At 40.0% G+C, this 22,586-nt stretch overlaps 1 protein-coding gene across 1 annotated transcript; it reads right to left on the bottom strand.

The window, feature by feature from the left end:
* Positions 1–10,980: 10,980 nt before the first annotated feature.
* Positions 10,981–20,432, bottom strand: LOC138049563 (protein Dr1-like). Its single transcript, XM_068895902.1, has 7 exons — positions 20,376–20,432; positions 19,807–19,893; positions 17,373–17,467; positions 16,629–16,697; positions 16,170–16,205; positions 14,420–14,491; positions 10,981–12,876 (listed from the first exon to the last, which is right to left on the bottom strand). Exons 1-7 carry the CDS (start codon positions 20,416–20,418, stop codon positions 12,733–12,735), a joined length of 546 nt encoding a protein of 181 aa, XP_068752003.1. The 5' UTR covers positions 20,419–20,432; the 3' UTR covers positions 10,981–12,732.
* Positions 20,433–22,586: the final 2,154 nt, after the last annotated feature.

Below are 22,586 nucleotides of genomic sequence, written 5' to 3'. Positions count from 1 at the left end.
GTTTGAATTCTTCTCTTGACTGAGGGAGAGAAGAGCGCCGTAAGGTTCAAATAGCAATTTTTGGCTATAGGAGCCCTACGGCGCATGTTCTCCTACATAGAGCCTTGGGTTGATCCGAGGCTGAGGTGACGAGAATGGTTTACCATGCATTTAATCATTTGAATCCTTGTTTCTGTTTGTTGCATGTTGTTCAGATAAAAACCTTTTCATTCTCTGTTCATTCGTCTCTTTACAGAAACCGATAGCACAATAGAGGACTTTCATTATCGAACGATGTAAGTTATTTTCAAACCATAGTTAGAAAGTGAAAACATCATAAATAATGAGATATGTGAACTGCCAATCTTTTTTTTTTTTAAGTTTCAGAGTTACACAAAGAAAGCATGCAAACGCTAATCGACCGCCTTTCATAACTTTCATTGCCTGCCATTGCACAGAATTACCGTAAGATCATCTGATTACAAAGTGAGAATGTGATTCCCTGATAAACTGACAAACGCAACTCAGTGCCGATTCGCAGTTCACATATCTCATTATTTCGCTTATGAAATTTTCAATCTCAAACTGTGGTTTAAAAATAACTGACATAGTTTGAGAATGAACTTCCTCTCTATCGGTTTATGTCCAGAAATGCCCCAAATTAGAAATCGGGTTCTGTAAACAGACGAATAAAAAGAGAATGACAACGTTTTTCACTTAGCAACATGCAACGAAAGAAAGGATCGGAAAGGATTGAAATGACTATTAAAATGGTAAACGAATTCAAACTCACCGTCGTCCATTTTGCACGCCCAAATCCGATGCAGATCTGTGCATGCGCGTGGATTTAACGCTGGACAAAAAAATGTGGAAAATCAGGACTGGGCCTCCGGGCCTCCGGGCCGTCGGGCCGTCACGGGCCGCGGGCCTGCTTTTAGCGAGACCCGTCGAAATGTGGTAAGAACATCAGTGACACACTCCGCTGTCGCCTCGTGTGCCACTTATTCGTTCTTACCACGTTTTGACGTCATCTAGATCTGTGATCTTTTACTGAACAGACGCACGACAGCATGAAATCTACCTACCTACCTACCTACCTACCTACCTACCTACCTACCTACCTATCTATATTTCTTGTGGGGTACCACAAGGCTCAATATTAGGACCCCTTTTATTTTTAATGTATATAAATGATTTGCCGAACTGTCTTGGTTTTTTCAAGGCAAGACTCTATGCAGATGACACAAACTTAACGGTTTTCAGCTCTGAACTTCTCCACATAAAAGAGTTGATGAGCAGTGACCTGACTTGTTGTGAATAAACTGTCACTAAATATACTGAAGTCAGAATTTATGATTATTCTTGGGTTTCACTCACGTGATCAACAGCCATGTTTTTCAACGAAAACAAAACTGAGAAGACGTTAGCATAATAATAGCTCTGAATTCCCGGAGGATTGGATCGGGACACCAACATGGCTGCCATTTCATTGTTTGGGGACACCAACATGGCGGCTGTGACGTCATGTGAAATCCAAGAATTGGATCTAGACAGAGAATGGCATCTTTGGAGGGTAATGTTGATCTCTCTATGGATGGATATTCTTTAAAGAGAGTTCAAGAAACTAAATGTTTAGGAGTGCATACAGATGAAAATCTTACCTGGTCAGAACACGTCAACCATATTTCAAAAAAAGTTGTCTCTCACTCTTACTCTCGATAACAGAATTACCGTCTACAGATCGTTCATAGAACCTTACTTTAATTATTGTTCACTCGTCTGGGACAGCATTTCCCAAACCCTTTCTAATAAGCTTCAGAGGTTACAAAATCGAGCTGCCCGCGTTGTGACCGGTCTCCCATACACGGTGCGGTCAGCTCAAATTCTTGAAGCTTAAGCGTTGGCTTGGTTGCCATTGACCGAAATGCGTAAGCAGCAAAAAGCCATTATGATGTGGAAAATTATTCATGGCACTGCTCCCAAATACATGATTGATAGCAGCTGGGACCTAAAATGAATAATCTACGAAATTCGAAGTATAATGTCGAGATCCCATCTGCCAGAACATCATTGTTTAAAACCAACTTTTCGTTGACAGGGGCGACCATATGGAATGCGCTATCAGACCACCTAAACAATTGCTTTCTGTAAATGCTTTCAAAAAGCAAATAAAATGTTCCACGTTTGCATCGGCAACAACTGACTAAATTAAGCTATTTTTATCTATAGCATTTTAACGTCCTTGATATTTTAAACTTATATATCTTTGTATATTATACACGGCTTGTAGGTAGAACAGATTTTCTAAGTAAAATACATATGTAAATTGGATGAAATTACCGTGTTTAAATAAAGCTATCTATCCTATCCTATCCTATCCTATCCTATCCTATCCTATCTATCTATCTATCTATCTATCTATCTATCTATCTATCTATCTATCTATCTATCTGTCTGTCTGTCTGTCTGTCTGTCTGTCTGTCTGTCTGTCTGTCTATCTATCTATCTATCTATCTATCTATCTATCTATCTAGCTGCTAACTATGATTCCCGAAACCAGGCACAAAGCATTTCGTCCCGATTTCAGGTAAACGACTGCAGAAATTTCTTACCGGTATGAGTTCGTACCGGACTCACCAGCATTTGCCGTAGTCTTAAACGATGCACCAACGTCTTGTGCAGGCTCTTCTACCAAGACTTTTTAAAGGCTATGTAAGATTACGAGGTATTAAGTTCTTAGTAAAACATTTAGTTATTAAAACGAGCGATAGAAAATAAGAAGAACGACGTTTCGACCTTTCCACGGTCATCTTCAATTTCAAGTTCGTGGATAAAAATTCCGCATAAATACAATTTCTAAAACAATGGAATGAAAGGTAAAAAGCTAAGTATTTACATACAAACAATATTAATTAAAACTGATGGAATGCGAAAATGAAGTGTAAAGAGAATGAAAACTATAAGATGAAATCACTCTGTTTGTTTAATTTGGCTTAAGGTCACGAATAAAAAACATTTCAAAAATCAAGCACTTCCTCAGGATCCTAAAGTTCTTCGCGATTTCATGTGGTTCGTTTCCATGCTGTTCCCTTACATGGTTTCCGATTATCGATCGTTTGTGTTCCTCCACACGTTGATGTAGGAGTCGGCTTGTAAAGCCGACATAATCTGCATCACACAGATCACACTTAAAGGAATATACAACGTTTTGCTGATTGACAATTGGAGGTTTAGGTTCCTTAGCTTTAAGCTCATCTCTAATCTTGTAGCTTGGAAAGACAAGATGTACTTCGGTATTTATCTTTCGGCTAAGATCACTAAGTTGCTCGCGTGGTCTGTTGCTGATCTCTGATCTTAGAAGGGGAGGGGTATTACAACGGCAATTTCACATGCTTGTTGCGGGGGACGTATGCTCCCCGTCACCTTCATTTCGACGAAAAACCTGATGGTGTTTTGTATGAGGGGCTCTGGGTAATGCAAACGTGTGATGTCCTTGAGGCGCTCGCCCTCTTGATGAAAAAATTGCCAGTTTGAAGAAAATTTAAAAGCGCGATTCAGCATTGTTTTCAAGAGAGTGTGTTTGTACTTCATATCAATCTTGCTATAGTAGTGCAGAAGCAGCCCAGTATCTGTTGGTTTTATGTAAACCTTTCTGTCCAACCGGGTGCTATTTCTGATGATTTCAATTCCTAGGAAAGGAATTTTCCCGTTTTCCTCAAGTCTACTGTAAAACTAACGGAAGAGTGGGTTTCATTCAATGTTGAGAGAAATGTGGAGGCAGCTTGGACATCCGGCATTATGCTGAGAGTATCGTCAACGTAGCGTTTGTAGAAAGTGGGCATCAAGACATAAAATTCTTTATTTGCCTCCTTGCTAGATTAGCGTCTTAGTTTTTTCCTAGGGAGCATTGCACCTCTATTTACGTGTGGTACAAATAAACTATTTTTTTTGTTGTTGTTGTTGCTGATCTTTATGTCAGCCGTATCTTACCCAAGTCCACCTGCGCCCACTCTCCGAAATGATATCCAAAAATTGTACACCAGGGTGCTGCGTCCGCGGCCACTCGATGAGGATGTCCGTAATCCTTATGCTCCGTCGAGACCAGAATATTTTGAAGCTTGAAATCTTCATTTCTAATCAAAGGTTTCATGCAATCTGAATACGGTTAAAATAATGACTGCGTTGAGTTATAAATCTCTTCCAGAAATAGGGTGGGTGTATCATCTACAGCTAGGGCACACTGAGATAAAGACATTCAAAAACCGTAAATGGTTTGAACCTAGAGTCGCTATATCCCCCACTTTTTTCCAACTTTTTTCCTTAAGTGTGGTTTTTTCCTAAACCTGTCCCCCGTCCCCCCTCCCCCCCAACTTACAAACGTACTCTGCGGCCTTGCATCATAATTAGGTGAATTGATCGTCCGGGTGAGTGTAGTCCTGAGAGGGACTGTATTGGGTGACAATGACTGATGTTTCGACAACCGAAGCCGATGTCATCTTCAAGGTGGACTTAGTGGACCAATCACATCAACAGCCAGAGTGTTAATTCAAACTCCTGACGTCACATAAATCACGTGACTCTGAAGATGACTTTTGCTCAGATTGTCGAAACGTCAGTCAATGTCTCCCTAAACAGATCTTCTCAATACTACACTCACCCAATTGTGGAGATTGCTATAAATCCGCTCCAGATAATTTTTATTTTATTTTATTTTAACAAGCCATTGCCTGACACAAATGAGCGCATCTTGTTAAGCAATTATTGGTGTTTCATATGGAAGCATAACATAGCCCTTTAATGAAACAGTTGTGTAGATTCAATCCTTCTACACAATATACAAAAATTTGGTTTTATCAAAGGAGTTGATAATGTAAATTGGCCACCGTTCAGAAATTCTGAAAGCTGACGTTTCGAGCGTTAGCCCTTCGTCAGAGCCGAATCGAGGAATTGTGGGTTACGTGTAGTTTTTATGTAGAGTAGGAGCTACGCTATTGGTGGTAACATGGCAACGTGAAAAATATGAATACATCAGTTAAATGAAAAGCGTTCGTTAATACCTTGAGGATTAAGGGTGCCGATTTGGAAGATGAACTTTTGTTCCAGATTCTTGCGGCTTTCCGTCGTACTTAGATGCAGGGAAAGGCCGCATAAGCCATGTGTTTTTTGGAGTGGTTAGGGAGATTAAAATGACGAGCGACTGGCTTAGATTTCATCCTTGTTATTCTCAACATCGCGAAGGTGTTCGCGGAATCGGTCATCTAGTCGTCTACCTGTCTCGCCAATGTATAATTTATTGCATAACGTACAGGTTATGCAATAAATGACATTTGCGGAGGTACATGTGAAACGATCGGTGATCTTAACAGATCGCTTAGGTCCCAATATCTTGCTAGTGTTAACAACGAAAAGACAAGTTTTGCATCGTGAGCGCGCACATTTGAAAGTGCCGGGTTGCTCGTTAGTTTTGATCGCGCTTCTAACTAAAAAGCTTCCTACGTTTTTGTCTCGTTTGAATGAAATAAATGGACGTTGCGAAAAGATTCTACCAGTCTCGGGATCATTTTGGATCATTTTTCAATTTAAAATTATTAAGAATGATACTTTTGACTGCGTGATTATGAGGATGGAAAGTGAGGGTGAATGGAATTCTGTCATTCTTATCTTACTGTGACGTTTGTAGTGATGTAGTGATGTAGCTTTTCATTTAACTAATATATTCATATTTTTCACGTTGCCATGTTACCACCAATAGCAGCTAATAGCGTAGCTCCTACTCTACATAAAAACTACACGTAACCCACAATTCCTCGATTCGCTCTGACGAAGGGCTAACGCTCGAAACGTCAGCTTTTAGAATCTCTGTACGGTGGCCAATTTACACTATCAACTTCGTTGATAAAACCAAATTTTTGTGTAGTACTTCCCCACCGACGCAGCACCACAGTTTCTTTAGAAACTACCCCCTTCTAAACAGGAGTTAAAAGTGTTGAAACCGGATTGAGCCTCCCCAAACCAGCAAAGTGACATGAGAAACAAGAGACGGCCATTGGCTATGGCTCATGCGCTATTGCTCATGCACATTCTCATTTCCAGAGTCCCTGTTTCTTTAGATCATTCGGTAAGGGAAAACGAGAGGCTCTGGTGACGAGAATAAAATCAGGACCACCAGGGACGATAGACCGTTTAACAATTATTGGATGAGGTTGAGCATGATAGCGATAATTACCAAGGTCAAAGTTTGTGTTATCTGCCGAAGCCGAAAGCTGATGCGGATAACACAAGCTGAGGCCATGATATTGTTTTATTATGCATATTCCTGAGTAGCACTTGTAAAGACAAGAGGACCGACTCATCCATTTCTATGGATGAGCGGCGAATCAAAGAGTGTTTCTGCGGTTGGCAGTCTTCTTCTTTCCTCTTCTCTGCTGATTAGTGTGTTAGGTGACGTCACTTATGCAAGCATAAAACTATAGTCTGTAGGTATGACGGCAATTCTACATACATAAAATCTATTGTCTGTAGGTTTGACGTAAGAGAAACAGAGCAAGATTTAGCTGCGTGCTTATAGCCAATGAAAATCGAGCTGGTGACACCAAATGTATAATAACTGGTTTTATTGGACAAGTTGATAAAGGTAACAAACCACCTAAAGAACCATTTGAGAGCAGACGTTCCGAGCGATTGCCCTTCGTCAGAGTGAATAGTAAGTTCCTAGAGGGACGTAAGAAGACTTGAAGTATGCCCGAGATCTACTTGGAATGTGAAATGGGTTTAGTCTTAGCTGAAGTACCTTACTTTGTAAGCTTAGAAACGAGATATCTTCAAAGAAGCCAAACTACGATCTCAAGTCTAGTTTTATCCTCCTCAATGCGTACTTGAGCAGATCAAAAGACGATAAGGACAGGGGGTGACAACTCTAACAAACGTTGTTTGAGCAATACAAGGTCTTAACTTAAGAGTCGTCCCGGAAATTTGGATCATCCTCCCAAATTTTTGGGATACATTCCCGGAAATTTTTAGAATTCCCGGCATATATTCTAAGATTTCATGCCTAACTTACCGAGGTTAACCTAAATAAAAACGTGGAATAAAATTTCCTTCGATGTCCCAATTTTTTCTGCAATGTCCCAGAATTATCATGTGTTTCCTGGACAAATTTCCAAGTGTCCCGATTCCCGGAGAAAAATCTCCAGATTCCCGGAACAATTTATGCCTTGTCCCGAAACAGCGTTTGTTAGAGTTGTCAACCCCCGTATAAGGCATCAAGAAAGTCTTAAGTTCACTTGACTTTCTGTCGAACTTATGGCCTACTTGGACTCCAGCATGAACTCGACTAGCCTCTTCCATTCAGTGGCCAGAACAGGACCGAAGCCAGCTCTCTGAACACTAGGCAAACTGCCTTCTCGAAGAAGACAAATTAACTTTAAAGCCAATTTAGCCGGACGACACCCTTTTCAGCTCTTTGACCGCACCTTAGGGCCCGCTAAATGCCCTCACAAACGAAGACGCATTGATGCAGAACCAGTTTTTCCTGAAACGTTTCTTCCATAGTGCAATCGTTTTCCACGCAAGATAAATGTTCCTAAAAAAATCGGAAGCAATTTTGCTTTGTGGAAACCAGATTTTGTTCCGGAACAAAAATTGTGTAATGCGCGCAATCGCTAAAACATTTCGAAAAACGCTGCCACTGAAGAGATGTTTCCGGAACAGTGCCATCTTCTTTGGGAAAGCGTTGACGGCTTGTTTTTTTGGTCATCGTCGCTTGATTAAAAATAAAATAAATATTTCAAACGTTGTAACGGTTACTTTTAAAAATCTATGCTGCCTAGCATACGAAAAGTCTTTATAAAATGCGCTAGTTTAAAACGTTAAGCGTTAACGTGTAGAACTTTTATGAAAAAAATGATAAAATCACTTACACGGCGTGTCCTTCTTTTGCATAGGCATCCACGCGCCATTACTGGGCAGAATCATCAGGCAGAAAAAGGAAAGGAAAACCGCTTGCAACGACAGCTTCATAGCAGCAGTGAATAATCAAAGCAGTTGTCATGGCGTCAGAGCGTATGTCGACAACAAAACAGAACACAAAATAGCGCGCGCTCAAATTCACCTTCCTTGGTAATTTAGCTTTTCCTGGAAGCAACTCTCGGGTCTGAGAAAACGATACGAGGTTTAAAGGCGTCCACGACCTTCACCAAGGGTAGATTTAACCCTTTCATTTCCAAGATCAAAACAATTATTCCCCCAACTAGTGCTATAGACCTCTTTGTTGGGTAGTCATAAATATTAAGTGTTACATCGTCTTAAGGACGTTCGCGCGAAAATTTTTCAACATTGATTTTTTTCTGAAACTTTTACCACTGTAAGATGATGAGTTAGTTATGTCAGAAATGTAAAAAAAAATGGGGGTCACCGACTTCGTTTTGGAGAGAACATGCCCAGAAAAACACCCAAAATGTGACAAAATCGGGCTTCGTTAGCGAATAAGGCCAGTGTCTGAAAACCCAAATATATTGCAATTAAATCTTTGAAGTGAAATCTTCTCTGCCAAATATTGTTTAAGTGGACTTATTAAGTGAATTTAGTCAACTGGTGAGGTTCCTTAAAGATCAAGTTCGCATTTATTGACCACAGTTTCACTCGCCTTGCAGCCGCAAGATGGCAAGATTTGATGTCCCGTGAGCAGAAATCTTGAAACTTCTTTAACTTCCCACATTGATTTTTTGTTCATTTTTGGACAACGTGGAGATCATTGTAAATAAAATCCGTTTCTGGAAAGAAAAATAGGGGTCACCGAACGTCCAAGACCGTTAAATCCAGGCAAAGCTATAGCAATGGCCTTTTGCCCTATCATTTCTCATTTTATTACTTAGCGCGCGCGCTCGTGTATGACGTGGCGTGTGCATTTGCGTGCGAAGTAAGGATGCGCAGAAACAACTGGCGCGAACGTCCTTAAGGTGATTCCTTAGAAATATAAGTTGTCGTAAGATTTTTTTAAAACTTTTCTCGATTGTTCCCTATATTATGGTGACTCGAAATGTGCAATTAAAAAAGTAGGTCACCAAGCTCGTTTGAGAGACATAACTTGCTCAAGTTACTCATTTAATCATTGCGCCTTCATCTATCAAGGACAAGTTTATTCCATCGGTTCAGGCTACGTTTTGCACGAACAGGAAGCACAGCTTTGACGTAATTCTTGAAATAACAAAACAGGTGAATTGTGTTGCTCAAAAGGAATAATTTAATGTTTGTTTTATGGCACAGGCACAAGTCTTGAAAAGGCACTGACTACAAATGTTCTTCGGGTGCGTGATCTCGAGGAGACAATTTTGTGTCCACGAGTGATGGCTACGAATACTATCTTTCCTGTAACTTTTTTTTCTGACGTAACTTTTTGTAATTTTTTTACAGCGCAAAGAAGATGAGTAAGAGAATAAAATTATGCCAAAAAAAAGATAGGTCACCAACCTCGTTTAGGAGAAAACAGAAAGCAAACCAAGCTCGACCCCTCGACAACACGTCTCCCCGATAGCGCGGTTTCACTTTCACAGTCGGACTTAAATCTTCTTTAGCATTATCAAGGCTATCACTCGACTTTTTGTTTTGTGAGAGTCCAAAACGTTTCTTGTTTTGCTCTTTACTGCTGTGCTCTGAAAACGGCCATTCTTCTTTCTAGCGAGCTTTCCCTCACGAAAGGTCGGCATTTTGAAATGTTTTGGCCACGTTCGATATATCAATATTCACACATTGGTACGAGTCTTTATGGTTAAATTTAAACATTGTTTTGTTTAGAAATATCCGTTGAGACTTGTGAGACAAAGAGCCATGAAATTTGACCATAAAGCCTCTTAGCCATGCCTGAATACGAACGGGGCTTACACTGTGTTATGCGCAGAACAGGATGCGCAGTGCAATACTAGGGAATCACCTTAAGCTGATAATTATGTTCATTCTCAATACCTGTGAATACATGCTGATCACTCCTTGGAATCAAAGGGTCAAGCCACCTTCGTCAAATGGATGGGCCAATGCTCGACTAATCAGTTTCCAAACTACCAGCGGCGGTTCCTTTACTTTCATTAGCTGATACAAGCAATACAAGCAGCGTCGCTCGCTTCAATCACCCACCGACGCACTTCCTTTTGAAGCTACCCTCGTTACTTACATGAGCTCAGTGCCGAAAAGTCGAACAAGAAACTTAAGCCGTGACTCCAGATTTTTAGTCCGACAACCTAAACTTGCCTCAACACGGACCAATGTCTCTCTTTTCCTCTCTTGTCGCTGACAATGTAAGCCGTATCCTTAGGGATGGCGAAAGAATCGAATTTTTCCGGCCTCCAGTAAGCAAGAATTAGTATTTGGTGTCATGTTTTTTCTGTCGAAGTCACGCACGGATATGGTGGTGTCAGGGAATTCCTTAGGTAGAGACGTCCTCTTTTTAGTTATTAAGTCAATGGCTAAAACCCTCAGGGTATAACTCGCTCTTAAAGCGTCAAAAAAAGCGAGGAGCCGCAAATATGCTGAGCCGCGTAGTAGCGTGGCTACGTAGCTACTTACATTTTTTTGATGCTTTTGCCATTGTTTGAACGTGGCCATGTAGCCACTTAGTCGCGTAGCCACAGTTTGAGGGCTTCCGCCTAACAGAGAAGCCGCGTAGCCACGTTATTCTAAAGTTAAGCCTCAACTCGTAACAGCAAAAGAATGATCTCGAGACTTATGCAAACGAAAATGAGGATTTATGTGGGTTTTTTTCTCAGACCCTCGAGACGATTCCTTTTGTCTCAAGAGTAAATTTCAGTGTGTATCTTCTGCATATGCAAGAGAGCATTGTTATAATCAATCCCGTCTTAAGAGCCTGCGCGCTTCCAGTGCTGTAGAGCTACGAACATACACTAGAGGATCGGATGTCTTGAAATGCAACCGGAAATAGAGTCGGCGGCGAGTACAACATTTGCGAACTTCAAAACCTCACGAGTGACCATAAATCACGAATGCACGAGCAAGTTCGTAAAATTTTTTAATTAATTATATACTCAACAAAATTACTTCATCAATGTGTTTCCATAGCAACTTCCGTATTGCATTCGATAACCTATTTATGCATTCGTTGTTGACCAATCAGAAACGCGTTATTGTGTTGAAGTATATAATAACGGAAAATATGAGAGTGAAAAGATTTTTCTTTAAGTTTTTGCATGTAGGTCTTTTTTATCTTGTGACAAAATTGTAAGCACAACTGTAAGGATACAAGGCGTATCTCAAAATAGTTACTCTTTATTTGGATTGCGGTCGATTCGCCCCTAACTCGTTTCAACCGACCGGCATTGCGTGCAGTGGAACAATTTTCATATATGAAAATCCCACCAAAGCTGAAATTCATCCAATCAGATCGCTACGATAAGCAATGCAAATTTCCATGACAAAAACAAACGGTCGAAAAGCCTGTCTGTTGAAGGTGGGCCTTTAAAAGAACTTGTCACACTAAGCTGTCCCCTATCAAATTTAAGACTATGCATTTTGATAATCACCTAATCAACAAACTATTAGCCCTTAAAAAAGTGGCAAATGATGGTATGGAAAAAGCGTTTAGATTACCATCTAAATCGGGCTCAATTTTTCAAACAACTTCCAATATTCAGCGTCAATTTTAAAAAACGACGATCATGCGCTAATGACAAACATGAGTTTTAAGCAAAGATTTCCCGAAAGATGCGAATCTGAAAGTTTACTTCATGCAAAACAAGCACCCAAACGAGTAAGGGACGTCATCGACACAAAGACTATTGCCTTCTGTTCCTGGGAATCGAACAAATGTGCCTTACGCAGAGTATCATTCTTCACTGCACATTCAAATTTGAAGATAATATTGTATACTTTTCCCATGACGGTGATTTAAAAGATTGTTTAGAAAACAATCCATCTGTCCTGAAACTAACGAAAAAAAAACAGTTATCTTAAGTCTAAAGCAGCCCACTCGATGTCTTTTATCTCTAAAACAAGTTTTTGCGAAAACGTTTTCCGAATTGTTCCCCGTTCACGCTTAAACGCAAAAAGTAAAAGTGTATCTGAATTTTTCAAGGCGTCAAAATATTTTCTTGTTTTCGGGCTGCAAGGAATATTTCGGAAAACAATGCTCCCACAAGAACGGTCTCTCGTTTAAGAAGTCCTGATAACATTAATTGAAAAAGTGAACGAGAGGCAGTATTTTGGGCCCTTGTAACTTCTCTATACAATTTAAAGGTTACCATAATAACAGTAATAGGTATCTAACATAGAGATTCTATAACTCCCGCAAAGAAAACTAGATAAAATAAAGTGGCGAATTACAACATCGGTAACTGTAATAAACATTCTACGAGAAAGATCGAATTGGAGTTGCAGCCTCACGAATTACCCACAGAACTGCATAGGGAATGGGAGGTCAGCAGGCCAAAAACCAATGCACACACTGCACAAGGAAGGGATGTGTGGCAGGCGAAGAACTCATACACCTTATGCAAATTAGGCTGGAGGGGTAACAGGCTGAGCAATTATCTACAAATTTAACTGCAGGTGAGAAGCGTGGCTGGCTACGAACAAAATGTAGGTGGAAGGGAAGAGTGACTGACTAACAACTTATTCACAAACTGTACAGAGGGGGCACGGGTGGCAGGATGCGAAAATAGAAACATAAACTAGGTGCGAGGGGGAGGGAAAGGTCTACTTTTGTAAGGGATAGGGGTGGGGTAGGATGGAGCAAGTTTAAAAGTTCTTTCATGGCTTCTGTTTTTCGGAAGGTTGTACAACTGATGTGCCTGGCTGCAGTGTCTGGGATTGTTGCTGTTGTTGCTGTTGTTGTTGTTGTTGAAAGGCAGCCGCTTGTGCTTGTTGCATTTGTTGGAATTGTTCTTGTTCAGCCTATAAACAGGATCAACGAACACAATGTGTGATTCTTGGGTTGTTTTGTAAAACTGACATACTTACAGAACCCAATTAAAATATTTAGGGGATTATGTGAATACTCCAGTTGTTTTAATAGTCGTTCAAGCATTTGAACTCCACAGGCGGGGACAAATTTTTAGCCCCTGCAATCAAATATTAATTGGGCGTGCTGTTGTGTGACCACATTCTCCGTCAGAGGCAAAAGCGAGATTGCATAGTGGCGTGGTTACTCTGCTAGAAGACACCATTTTGTATTTCATTAACTAGCGCTCTGCCCCTGGGAAGATTGCAAAACCGTTGACAAAGACTAAACTTGACTCGGTTGGTCAGTTCTTTATAAAAGGAATTCCAAGTCAGATTTTTTTCAACCTGTATGTGTTTTGTTAGTCTCTATCTTTCGTTCAAACCCTGCGAGGAGAAGCTTTCATTTCTGCCAGTCTATTAATACCATATGATCATAGCTAATATAGGAGACCTTCAATTTCTGTGATGTATCGAAGTCGTTCGCGCATCTGATTGCTGACCTGCTTTGGCCAGATATGTCGAGAAGTGCAAGGAACTAGATTCACAAGGATTTTAATAACCGTCACGAAGTGAACCCTTGCTCTTCTACCCAACTTTACATGTAACATCACTCGTGTCTTAAAATACAGATAATTAACGTCACAAAGTGTCCCCAAGATGCTGCTTTGGCAGCAGAGAAAGACATCCTGAAGTTATTTGTCTCAGGCACACAAACAAAGCAAACAAAACCAAAGAGCGAGAAAATGGAAGCAGTGATAGCTCAGTGGTGAGAGCACACGCGTTCCACCAATGTGACCTAGGAACAATTCCGGGATTCGACGCCATATGTGGGTTGAGTTTGTTGCTTCTCTACTCTGAGGTTTTTCCCTGGGTACTCCAGTTTTCCCCTCTCCTCATAAACCAACATTTGATTTGATTTGAACTGATTTCAGTTGATTTGTCTTCCCAATAAGTAAAGCACTCGTGCTAGGCTAAATAACCTTGAGACGTAAATACAAAGATTATTTATTTAAGTCTCTGCAAGCGGGCATTACTTCAAGGCCACGAATACCAATCAGGCATAGGATACAGCTGTTGCTCAGGCACATTGAACAATGTGAACAATGAGGAACGATTGTGAAGAACTTATGACAGCATAAATGTGTTATCCTAAGTAGTGTGCATAATGTAAAAGACAAAAATCAAGTGAGGCTTAATGTTACTGTGAATGTGATGAATGAAGTAACCTTTGCTCATCAACAGCATCAGGAACTTCTTTGTGCATCATCCAAGGACAGAGAAAAATCTCTGAGCTGGGTGGGAATCAAACCCATGATCTCCTCCTTGTGATAGTGTAAATTTTATATTTGAAGAAGCGGCTTGGAATTGACAAGAAAATTGCATCTGTTTTCTAAAGACTGTAACTAGTGGCTTTCTTAACTTCTGTCCACGGAAATGGAGAAAATTAATACCAGTGCTCTAGCTTGGATCATTGCTCATGTTAAGCACACTTTACCTGCGCTTGCTCTAACCTCGCCTTTTGAAAAAGTTCTTGCTGTTGCCTTAACAGTTCCTCTTCTGGAATTCCCTAAGGAGATAATGGCAACCAAAAACTGTTTATAATGTAAACTGCACACATTGATATTTACAACGTACTAATGACGGGAGGACTCTTTCGCCAATCAGAGTAAAGAAGCAAATTGTGATTCACTCCTAGGAGTGAATGGGTTAATCAGTCCAAAAAATAATTTTACAAGTACCGTAAAGACTCGCAGATAAGCCGCACCTTTTTTCCAAAAATTTGCGATCAAAATCGTAGGTGCGGCTTATCTGCGAGACCATTTGGGAAAGGTGCTGTGAATTTCGGTGTCCAGTCTTCCATCATCCGATATTATGCCTGGTTACACAGCCTCGCACAGTGCATGCAAGAAAACAACAAATTTACGCGCAAAATTCTATGGAAAAACTTCCTTGAATGGAGAAATACCTGTAAACAAATACCAGAATAATATCAATCATATGTCATAAGTGGTGGACATGATGTCCATTGTTGGCGAGTTTGCCTTGGATGAAGACAGCAGAACACTTCATGGTCTCGACTTTGGATTTCTTTCGAGTTTTTTTCATGAAGAACTTTTTTTCCAAAATTTGAGTTGCTAAACTCGGGGTTCGGCTTATCTGCGAGTGCGGTATATCTGCGAGTCTTTACGGTAGTTTTTGGACTGCTTAACACATTCACTCCATAGGATTGATGCCCCCATTATTATTATTATTATTGTTGTTATTATTACTGTAATTATTATTATTATTATTATTATTATTATTATTACATGGTAATAATAAATAGAGGATATTACATGGCTGCCCGGAGATACGAAATTTCTCTTCGAGTGTTGAAAAGAAATTTCGTATCTCCAAGCTGTAATATTCTATTTTATTATATATCAGTAAACACAAATGAAATACTAATTCATTTCACGAAAGGCATCAAAAGCCGCATTTTTATATGTAGCCATAGCAACAGTGATTTTTTCACATATGAAGATAACATGTTTTCCCAGGAAAGCTCGCTTGATATTACATTGGTGTTTATATAAATATAATTTATTATGGACAGGTATACTGTAGTTTTTTGGATACAAGGCGCACTCCATTATAAGATGCACCTTTAACTTTCAAACTTGATGGAATTTATGTCAAACTGAAAATCTCAACAAAATATTTGATTATAAGACGCATCTCAAATAGAGGAATTGGGTTCAACTCGATCATTGCTAGTTATGCTGTCTCAACTGAAGATTGTAGTGTAAGACAGTCAAGAAAAGTGGCAGAAGGAAATTCAACTAGAATTTAGAGAAAAACCTTTAAATCCTGCTGTTATTAGTACTACTTCCTTGCTGGTGTTTTTGTTGTACATGTACAATGCTAAGAATTGAAGGCCATCATCATGAATGTTGATGTTGTTGATGTTGTTGTTGTTGTTGTTGTTGTTGTTGGTGTGAGGCCACCATTCTGGTATCACAGTAGGGGGAAGACTGTGGCGAGTTTAACATACAAGATGGAGGCAATAGATCCAAGAATCATCCCTGCATGAGTTTTGTTGCTAGAAGATACTCAGCTTTAAGGCGCACCTTGAGTTTAGATCACATTTGGAGCCTACAAGCAATTTCTTTGAGAAAAAGTGCTGCACCTTATAACCGAAAAAAACTACAGTAATACATGTACATGTACTAACTCAATAGAAAACATCAAACAACTGAACTTACTAGGTTCTCCAAACGTGTGCTTGCCCTTCTTTTATTCTACAAAAAACAAATTTCAACAAAATATCAACTTTGGACGCTTCGAAGGAACACAATCGAAAACCAAGATACAAGTCCAATACCGCCACACTGATAGGGGATCTGTATGGACCGTAAACTTGAACTGACAAGGCCTCATGCCCCTACCATCTAAACGTGCAGTACTGCAAGTTCTGTGGATGATATGCATGCAGTTTAAGGACAGTTCACTTCTCTTTATGGTCTGTGTGGACCATATAGATAGTAAGGCCTCATGCCCCTACCACGTAAACATGGAGTAATGAAGTTCACTCCTCTTTACAACTAGTTCAGTCTTATAGTGAAGACAAAATGAACGGGGTATTTGCAGTAGTTAATGGTCTGTTGTAAACAGTGTGGGTGTATTGGACCACACTCAAAAATAAAGCCAGCTTTTCAACTTACAGCAGCTTGAGTTTTACACTCTTGAAGAACTGATTTAACTTCTTCAATGTATGAATTAAAACCAAGACCCTGGAAAGAAACACAGACAAGAGTTACATGTAGTTATAAACACTATTTATTGTAATAAAGTTGACAGTTACCTGTGAAAATACATTGTTCGTGGTTAGTCTTACAAACATTGTTTCATCCCGACCAAGGGACTCATCAGAGACCTTTCTGCTTGGCAAACTCATTGGGCATCATGCCCAAAGTCCCGTTTGCTAACAAAATGATGACAGCAATCTCGCCTTATATCTCATAACGATTCCAGACCGCGCAAATTCACGAGTTTATTGTACTATTTATTGTAAGCTTCAAGTTTTCATGTTTTCTACGAACTTAAGTAGAAACACTCTGGCAGCAAATGATAAAAAAATCTGCTAATCTAATATTATATTACATAATTATGACTTACTGAGTGATAAATGGTGAAGAAGATAGATGATATGATGATGATGATGATGGTGATGATGATGGATAATGAAGACCATCATTGTTATTATTTCATTTTCTTCTGGCTACAATGCCGTGCAACATAATCCAACCTGGCCTGCATGCTTTCAGTTCTTAATTCCACCGAGGCAGACCAGTGTCCATTTTATGGAAAACAGCACATTGATGTTAATATTACACGGGATTAACAAACTTATGTCCACAGATCTTCCTTCATGTTTATTGTACAGTGCCTTTAGGCTACATGTATACCTGCAGAGCTTGGAAGACATGTTCCGGGAGAATAGTCTTTTTCAGTTGACGGTTGCATATCTCATTTGCTTCCGATGACACCAGATGAATGAATTCTGCATAAGACAACAAACTTAAACTTAAAGAGTTGCTATCATTCTTTGACACTTAAATCAACAATTACTGAGTCCTAGCCTTTTCTAAAGCAACAATACTTATTACTGAAAACTGAACTACCAACATCAGATTTCCAGCATTTTCAATGGCTTGCCGAACACAGGCTATCATTTCATATACCTGCTGTACCTAATATGGTCAAGGAGTGTGTCAGCAATAAAGCAAACTGAAAACATTTTTGCAGCTCTGAGAAAAAATGGCAGACAAAAGATATTTTGGACAGGAATTGACCAAGGCAGAAATCGATGCTTGCTGGATATAATATTATTAATTTACCAACTCGGAGCTATGTGCCTCGTTGGTTATCTATCACTTCATATCCAGCGTGCCCTCGTAGAATACTTATTGTTAATTAGTATCTGTTAGGACAGTGGATAGTGCCGAAGGTGGTCTCTGACTGGCTACTCAAACTCCGAATATCCCTTGTTAGTATATACCAAAACAGTGGATAGCGTTGAACGTGCGCCCTGATTGGCTCGTCAAACTCCGGATATCCTATGCTATTTACCTCCGAGCAACTCAGGAAAAAATGGCGTCCCGATTTGCATCCGTGACAAGTGAACAAAATGTCCCAAATTAATTTGTTGTGGTGTATATTATCTCACTGTTTTAGTATATACTAAAACAACTATTCACCTCAGTGTCGGTGAAAATTCATCCGGTTATAACCTCCCCCGGATATTAGCCCCCCTTTAGTTTTCCTTGTTTTCTTAATACTAAGTGCTCTTGCAGAACCCTGAACTACTTCAAATGTAAAGTTAGGAAAGATAGCGGAACAATAATAACGAAGAGAATTAAGTGCAGGAAGCCTCGCCGCTGTTCGACTAGACATTAAAATTTTTTAACAATGACAGCGAGGATGAACTCTGAGCTTCCAGTTTGTTGCGTTCCGGTTACATTCACGTTGTTAAGTTTTGATTTTGTTCCTAAAATTTAAATGTATTCGATTTATAATGAGGCTTGAAAATTTAATTTAATTAAATGAATTAAAAACGTATTTCCATCAACACTGCTGTGGCTCATTTCAAAACCTTTTTTTTATTCCGCTTATAAGCCCCTCCGTTTATAAGCCCACCCAAAACCCCTTACGAAGTTGTATAAGCCCAGGGCTTATAACCTGATTTTACAAATTATAATTGAAAGCGTAAACATTAAATTAATACAAATCACCTGCTGCGCCTAGGGCAAATCAAAAAAGCAGAAGATAGTCTAGCACCGAGTGATTCTATTTCATGCTTGTTTATTATGCGGACTAAAAAAGTCTGAGGACCCTGCAAAGCTGCGGCAAAATAGCTCTCTCTTAAGTGCTGCAGATCTAGGATTAATCATTATTCTTAGATACATAATACACTTACCATCAACTTGTCTTTTCTTCGCCGATTGCGCAAAAAAATCGCTTATTCTTTTCATTTCGGTGAGATAATGTACAAATGAAAGGTGAGAAAGACTGATACGGACAGATGCTCTCTGATCAAAGGTCAGGGTCAGTTGTCAGAGACCTTGTCTGGTCAGTTACATTCTCGTCACCAGAGCCTCAGATCGACACAAGGCTATGGCAACCTCTATGTAGGAGAACATTTGCCGTAGGGTTCTTATAGCCAAATATTGGCTATTTGAACCTTACGGCGCTTGCTCACACCTCATGCTAACACAAATGCACCAATTAGAGACACTTTTATTTGTTCTTCACAAAAACCAATGAGAAGACACTTTGTTTCAGGGTTCCCCAGAGCTCTTCTCTCCCTCAGTCAAGAGAAGAGCTCTGGGGTCGAGATTGGGTCAGTTATCATAGCTGGCAGGGGGAGGGGGGAAGGGATTGGGAATGATGAATAATTATTTTATTATACATGTGTGCGACAGGAATTATCTCTCTTTTTTTCGATGGTATGCATTACACAACTAAGTGAGTAAAATAAGGGTCAAGTCTTTCTTTAGTAAATAAATGGAAAAAATCGATTTTCACACTTAAAAAAATACTATTTCGTGTGTGAACTACTGCACGTTACATGTCAAACAACTGGACGTTGCCTCCGGCGTCCGGCCTGAAACGAAACCCCTGTGTAAGAGTACAGACAATGCTGAACCACAATTGACAGAGTCAGAAAATACCATGATACTCTTTGTTTGTGCCCCAAATTTTACATAAGCATTGTTTCCAGTTTTTCTTGGGACTTACAATGGCCCCAAACAAAAACAATGCTTATTCAATTTTTTTTTTTTTAGTATTATGGTATTTTCGGCTTAGGCCAATATTGATCTGATAAATAACCCTACAAACCTGTACAACAGTTAAGAATAAGTTCCCGTGCATCATTTGAAACCCGCACATGTGGAATCATCTCTTTGATCATCTTGTTGACGGCAGCTTCAAAAAGATCAACAAGCATGCGTTATGTAGTAGCTGAGACTTTGAAAAAAGAAAATTATTAGAAGCAATACAAAATAAACAGTAAAGCCTAATTCTTTACAAAACAAGTCGAAGACCACTGGCAGACAAATTAAAGACTAAATTGGTTTAATACAGAAATAGCGAAGAAATAGTATCTTTTTGTTTTTTTCATTAAAATTAATACTGATTTCTGCTACATATTGTATTGTAACACATGTATCTCTTCTGCCCACAGGCAGGCTTCTGGTCTAGGCCATTCTTGTGTATGTACCTCTATGTATGATGGGAAGAATAAACTGAATAATTTGAATAAATCCCCCGTCCAACTCAAACTTTGGCAAAAAAAACACACTTTGGGCACAAAATAACGTACAAGTCCCTCTCTGAAATTATCCCTTTATCGAAATAAAGTGCTAAGATTATATATTGCAATGACAAATACACAATTTACTACAAACCTCTCGGTAATGTAACGTCATCGTCCGGAACAGCTTCTGCCATCTTGGATTTTATGATCTTTCCAGGCCCGCAGTTGGTTCGCAGATTTTGCCGAAGTGGGTAGGTATGTCATATATGGGATACTCTTGTGCATAATTCATTGCTTGCGCCACAGGTTACCCAGGGGTTGCCTTGCACTGAGTTCATTTGAATTTTACATGAGGCTCTGCCAGGGTAAATTCCGACAAGCGACATGGCCTGAAAAGTAGCGACATCACTTAAAGTGAAATCGCGACAAACTACATCCTTTCCCTTTCTTTATATTTCCGACAGCATTGCGAAACATTGACAAAGCACCGCCCCGAGAATAAGGGACAAAGCCCCTCCCCCACCCTCCTCCCCATCCTCCTGGAAGGGCCTCTTACCTCCTACGGTAAACCATTTTAACTAAAGGCGGCGAAATACGAGATACAAAAACCCTCAACTTGGCGCGCAACATTGTTTCGTTGCAAGTTTGGGTCGATATCTCCCGTTTTTCACCTTGCATGATCAACTTGTCGCGCAACAAAAACATTTGTTGCGGGTTGAAGAAAGTTGTTGCGAAAAGTAGAGCGCGGATCTACTCTGAGCAACAAATTTTGGCTTTGTTGCTCGTTTTTCATCAAGCTCACAACTTGTCGCGCAACAAATGTGCTCGTTTACTAGCAAATCAACCAATCAGCGCCCTGCATTTCTTCAACCCGCAACAAATGTTCAAGTTGATCTCGTAAGGTGAAAAACGCGAAACATCGACCAAAACTCGCAACGAAACAATGTTGCGCGACAAGTTAAGGGTTTTTGTATCTCGTCTTTCGCTTAAACCACCAAAGATCAGTTTATTAAAAATACGGTTGATGAATTGTTGCAAATAATCGGAGGCAAGACCGGAAGTGAAGTGAGGTAATTATGTTTGGGAATACCGTAGCGCACAACTTTCTGGAGAAAAAAAATCATAGACAATAGTATGAAGGATGAACATGAACCTAATGCAAGTAGCACTGCAAAACGCTTTCAATGCCACAAAATGTAAGGAATAGAGATACAGTACTATTGCTTTTACCTTACTATTTAACAACTATTCTAAGAGGGCGCGCTGGCGATGTGGCAAGAGAAAAAGAGGCCATAAGTGAGTTGCTTGAAGACATAAAACAGTGTCGTAAAACAACTCAAACAGCTCAAAGTATCACCTTAGCTATTTCTGATAGACGTATTTAGCTAGCCACTCAATTCACCCTCCAGGATATGTCCCTACAAGCTCTCCCTTTAATTTGGGGACAAGAGGGATGTGACTGTAAAATTAACCTTGTCTAGAACGGAAGCGTTGTCACATGACTGGAAAAAATTGCAAAGTGATCAATAACCATCCCCTCCTCCGTTTCAATGTCGAAAAACCTGTCATGGACACTGTTACATGGTTGCAAAATTGAAAAGGGGGGAGGGGGCGAACTTGAACAGTAAGAGTAGGAATTGAAGGATGAAAGCGGCTCTTTTCAGCTAGGGAGTATCTCAGCTAATACTGTCTATGATTGCCTGTTAGACCCGAAGCTCTTCAATTTTGCTGAGCAGTAGAATCCTTTACCGAAACAGTAAAAAAAAACTTGAAGGAAAAACTTGTCCCAAAAAGGCATGTCAGATCCGTGATGATTGTCTCATCGAAAATATTGAGCTGTGCTGCCCTTGATGACTAATTATTATCAATCGGAAATCCTGAGATGATTCAAGCCACTGAACAATTCAGGACTTCAACGGGGTTTGAACCAGTGACCTCGCGATGCCAGTGCGACGCTATAATCAACTGAGCTAGGAAGCCACTAACTTCGGGAGCTGGTCATTTGTGGGTTCTAACGTCATGCAGTGGCTTCAAAGCTCAGTTGGTCAGAGCGTCGCACCGGTATCGCGAGGTCACGGGTTCAAACCCCGTTGAAATCCTGAATTTTTCAGGCTTCTTTACGCAATTGCTAAAATTGCGTCCATAAGTGCGAGGATCATAGCTTTACTTGATATCATTATACTGTCTGCATAGTTCATTCTCTCTTCCTCTCGCCAGAGACTTTCCCTGCAGAACATGTACAGTTGTGGTCAATTGGAGGCCGTCAGCTTTGTTCACATGGACAAAATATGAAAGTTTGTGCAAATGTGGACACTTTACGATGGGTGTTAACTACAAGAGAGAGCAAATACAAACTCATGTG

Source organism: Montipora capricornis, chromosome 5, assembly GCF_036669925.1.
Source record: "Montipora capricornis isolate CH-2021 chromosome 5, ASM3666992v2, whole genome shotgun sequence".
NCBI classification, from domain to species: domain Eukaryota; kingdom Metazoa; phylum Cnidaria; class Anthozoa; order Scleractinia; family Acroporidae; genus Montipora; species Montipora capricornis.
The sequence above is the reverse complement of the archived record's forward strand: the minus strand, read 5'-3'. Positions and strand labels throughout refer to the sequence as shown.